The sequence below is a fragment of the Phytophthora parasitica genome (assembly GCF_000247585.1).
Source record: "Phytophthora parasitica INRA-310 unplaced genomic scaffold supercont2.70, whole genome shotgun sequence".
Lineage (NCBI taxonomy): Eukaryota > Oomycota > Peronosporomycetes > Peronosporales > Peronosporaceae > Phytophthora > Phytophthora nicotianae.
In genome coordinates this window covers 196,390-200,487 of record NW_008649056.1, presented here as the reverse complement: position 1 = coordinate 200,487, position 4,098 = coordinate 196,390, and the positions used below count along the sequence as shown (strand labels likewise).

At 54.7% G+C, this 4,098-nt stretch overlaps 4 protein-coding genes across 4 annotated transcripts in view; 1 reads left to right on the top strand and 3 right to left on the bottom strand.

Moving 5' to 3' along the window:
- Positions 1–38: 38 nt before the first annotated feature.
- On the top strand, positions 39–1,113 carry PPTG_17530 (hypothetical protein; the record flags this gene model as incomplete). Its single annotated transcript, XM_008915405.1, has 2 exons — positions 39–369; positions 416–1,113. The coding sequence occupies 2 exons, from the start codon at positions 39–41 to the stop codon at positions 1,111–1,113; spliced, it is 1,029 nt and encodes a 342-aa protein (XP_008913653.1).
- Positions 1,114–1,350: 237 nt separating this feature from the next.
- Positions 1,351–1,530, bottom strand: PPTG_24135 (hypothetical protein; the record flags this gene model as incomplete). The annotated part of the gene is made up of 1 exon (XM_008915404.1): positions 1,351–1,530. One exon carries the CDS (start codon positions 1,528–1,530, stop codon positions 1,351–1,353), a length of 180 nt encoding a protein of 59 aa, XP_008913652.1.
- A 24-nt stretch (positions 1,531–1,554) lies between these two features.
- On the bottom strand, positions 1,555–2,101 carry PPTG_24134 (hypothetical protein; the record flags this gene model as incomplete). The annotated part of the gene is made up of 2 exons (XM_008915403.1): positions 1,555–1,815; positions 1,916–2,101. 2 exons carry the CDS (start codon positions 2,099–2,101, stop codon positions 1,555–1,557), a joined length of 447 nt encoding a protein of 148 aa, XP_008913651.1.
- A 929-nt stretch (positions 2,102–3,030) lies between these two features.
- Positions 3,031–4,098, bottom strand: part of PPTG_24133 (hypothetical protein) — a gene marked incomplete at both ends in the record, with an annotated part of 2,185 nt that continues 1,117 nt past the window's right edge. The window contains 2 exons of the mRNA XM_008915402.1: positions 3,031–3,948; positions 4,020–4,098. Coding sequence (XP_008913650.1) covers positions 3,031–3,948; positions 4,020–4,098 — 997 coding nt within the window. The remainder of the gene's footprint in view (positions 3,949–4,019) is intronic.

Genomic DNA, 4,098 nt, shown 5'->3' with positions numbered 1-4,098 from the left:
CACCATCGTTGATTCGGCATGACCGTGACCCGAGGTTCATGAGCGAGGTTTTCCAAGCCTTCGCCGAGATGATGCAATCACGATCACGAGCAACTTTAAGCTATCGACCACAGGCCAGCGGCCAACAAGAATGCTCCGTGAAGTCGGTGATGACTTCTGTTCGTGTGTACGCGGAAGACCCTCTTCAGCAGGATTGGGATGAGATTGCTGAAAGGTTGGTGTTTGCAATTAACACATCCCATGACACAACAAGGATGGAGACGCCGTTCTACCTCGTTCACGACTGGGACGCACAATCCACACCCCTGGCGATGTCTTCATCACTCGGACGAGCCTCCAATAGTCAGTCCGATGCGTTAGCATGGAGTCGTGAGTCATGCCCGACAACACGAAGTTGCTTTGACTATGTCCAAAGACTATCAAGCGGCAGAAAAGGAGCGAAGAGTCAAGGAACATAACGAAGCCCTAAGTCGACTGGATAAAGCCGCTGTGTCAGGACCAAGGAAAAATGGAGGCTTGGTGAATGACCCAGCAGTTTTGTCGGTCCTGAACAATGCTGTAAAGAATCTACCGAGGTCTCTTTCCGAGACTGAAGGTAGAGTATGGCTCTACATGGAACGCGTAAAACCCGGTCTTACCAAGAAGTTAGCACATCGATGGCATGAACCATTCCGGATCAAACGAAAGGTCGAAGAATTCGCATACGAGTTGGAGTTACCAGACAAGAGCGGATATCGCTTCTACCCCGTTGTGCATGTGTCAAGACTCATGGCAGTAAACGAGTATCCAAGTCGACCGAAGACTCGGTTGACGCAAGAAGTAACCGAGGATATAAGGTTTGACTTCGATGAGGAGCTATTGCCTGAAGGTAGCTGGGAACCAGATCACTTGGCAGGGGAATATGAGGTCAAGGCCATCCTCGATGACCGAATGCCACAGTCGACGAGCACTGAGCGAGCCGTGCGAGAATTCAAAGTCAAATGGGTCGGCTATGATGAACTAACTTGGGAGCTATCATCTAACCTGTCCTGTGGAGGCTTGTTTTATGACTATCTGCGGGTCAAGAAGAGTGAACGTCGGCTACAGATGGTCCAAGTCGCCGACGAAGATTAGCGTGGCTTAAACACGGTGAACTGTCCACAGGGCGGTGCAACCTGTGATAGCAGACGAAGAGAGTTACTGCACCAACAACTTGTATGATTTACGTGAACGTGATTACGATTTGGAAAATGATTAGAGAACGAAGACATGAAAGCGTGTGAAACTTCGACTGCTTAGAGAGAATGATTGGGAGCGCCCGCAGGAGATCGGCATAGAGCAGACAAAGGCGAAGAGACGAGCACCGAGTGTTCAATCAGACGAGAGTCGCCGAGCGGCTTCAGCAAGCACGCCCAGAGACGTGTCGCCGCTGCTCTCCTTCTCGTCTTCATCGGGAGGGGACGAACGAGCTGCTAGCGGAGGAGCAGGAGTACTTGAATCATCGTCACCACTGCCTACTGTCGACGCAGCCGCAGTCGAATCCCCAGGCATTGGTCCCGTGAGATAGCAATCCTGTCAGTCCGGGATTAGCTCGGGGGGTTGCAAGCACGGGTTGGCAGTGATCGCCCTGGCAATTGGGTTAGCCATAGCGACATCAACACCGCGGGGGCAGAAGATCCGAGCCTCGCGATTGCGTGGCACGTAGGTCGTGTTGTACGGGTGATCGAACGGTCGGTACACCCAGTTTGAACGCCAAGGCTGTCGATCCACCAGCGCAGTAACCTCTGCGAGCCAGTCGGTTGTCTTGGGAACGAACGGCAAGTTCTCCACCTGATGCTAGGGAACGGAAGGCTCGATGATCATCTCAGGGCGGATGAGCGAGCGTTGAGAGGCCGATGCGGACTCCAAACTCCATTTCAAGTACTGCAACTGGTACATGTTCCGGAGGCGGTCTGCCCCGAGCGCTCCGCCCGCCCATCAAGACTCGAAATCTGGCCCTCTTGGTCTTGATGAGATCCTTGTCGCAGTTGGATTCTGCTTCTTCAACCGTGAACCCCTTTCCGACAGCGGCAGCGAGGATCCAGAGCCGTCGCTCCCAAAGTGCGAAGCCGAGATCTGGCATTGGACCATCACCCCGGAAGCTTGTCCACAGGCAGCGAAAATGGGTTTCCAGTGGAGCTCGCTTGTAGACCGAAGCGAGAGGGTCAAATCCTTTCATGCTGAAGAAGAATGGATCCTCGGGAAGGAGCTGACGATCGACTTGCTATGGGTGACTTGGGTTCGTGTAGTCGAAGAACGCGTTCAGCGACTCGAGAGTGACACGGATGGTCATGTCACCTGGAGTGGATCCGGCAACACAGTGCTCAGGACCTGTTCGAAACACTTCTTGGCTCCTTGACGACGGAACGGTCGAACCCATGGAGGAAAGCTCGCCGACGGTAGCACTGCGGAACGGGTGCCGCGGACTGTCTGGTGAGTCATCGGCAGCGGCACTGGAGGATCCGGATCACCACGCCGGTGACGAGAAGTGTACGTAGCCATGATTACTCGCCCGGGACCAGCCTCCTGAGGAAGAAGTGAAGTCTGGCTCCGTGCAGACCCCGGAGGGGGATAGTGACGACGAGTAGTTGTTGGACTCGTGAGAACTCTTGACATTGGAGACGAAGCTTGAGGCGCCCTGGACGAGGTTTCACGGGACGCGGAATCCGCGACTGGAAGAGGCTTCGTGGAGTTCCCGGGGAAGAAGTCGTCGGAACGCCGGTAATAGAACCCTCGACAGCAGCGGATGCTCGAGAAATGTCAGGCGACGGCGGGATGTCTTCATCACCAGCTCACCAGAAGGAAAATCGAACGAAGGTTAATCGTCACGAGAATCATCTCCACCAGCTCCATTACCGTCGTGAGAACCATTGCTGGATCCACCCTCATCGCTATCGGAAGAATCGGGAGATCGAGGGGGCGGAACTGATGGTTGCTTGGAAATTGGTGGGCGGTCAGAACGCTGAGGAGGTGACGGAGTATCTTCTTCAGAGGAAGAGCGATAAGGTGGCGTCAGCCCCGCGGGTTCACAGGATGCCTTTGAACTGCTTGGAGCATCCTCATCGTCGTCAGATCCAAAAAAAATAACTGCATCTGGTGTTCGCATGAGGTAGGAGCCCGTGGGGAGGCAACAGGCGGTGGCGAAGAAGCAAACGACGGTGGAGAAGCTACGTTGTTGCATTGGAAAGATGCCTGAGGAGTTGGTGATGCTGGGTGAGTCACCTCCGGGTCCTCGGGTACTGTCGGAACTGCGGTTGATCCTTCATCCATGCCCTCGTCACTCCCATCTTGCGTTAAGTTCATGACCGCCGGAGGTTGGTCGTCCTTCGACGGTTCAGCCTTGGGAGGAGTTGCAGGAACGGACGTTGAAGAGGCTGGAGACTTCGATATAACCGGATGACTCGACACAGAATGCGAACGAGACCTCGGGCGACTTACGGACGATTTCGCATGGGCTACTGAAGGCGAACGCGCAGGCGGCCGAGGTGTCGAGCAACGAGATATCTGGCTGGAATGGAAACGAGCTGAAGCCTGCGAGCGCGAAGCAGCCTTCTGACGCTTGGATTTCGGCTTGTTCTTCCAAGCTTTTGGCTTGTGGAGACCCCGACGACTGGGGGTTGGACTTGAGGCAGCCGCAGCCGATCCTTCGCCAGTAGCAGCTGCCGATCCTGGTCTGCTATGGTCTGCTACCTCGACCAGATGGAACTGGGGTCTTCTCCTCAGAGGAATCATCAAGGCTGCCATCGTCACTTCCATGACGACTACGCTTGGAGGCACTACTTTGAACTTGTTGAGCAGTCTTGGCCAGGGCTTCAACAAGGGCGAACGGATCTTCTTGGTCGTCTGCTTCTTGTTGGAATCGCTGAAGAGCAAGGAACGTGTCCTGGTCAAGGCCGAGTGTTGAGAGGTCGACCTCGGTAGCTCGAAGACCTACAATGGGAATGAATGAACATGAATTAGTGAACGAGTGACTGAAGGAGGCATCGAGAAGATCAGCTGACCTTGGATGGCGAGGGCAAGAGTGTTGGGATCCATGCCAGCGAAGCTAACGAACCCTCGGAGAGCGCGGTTGGTACGAAG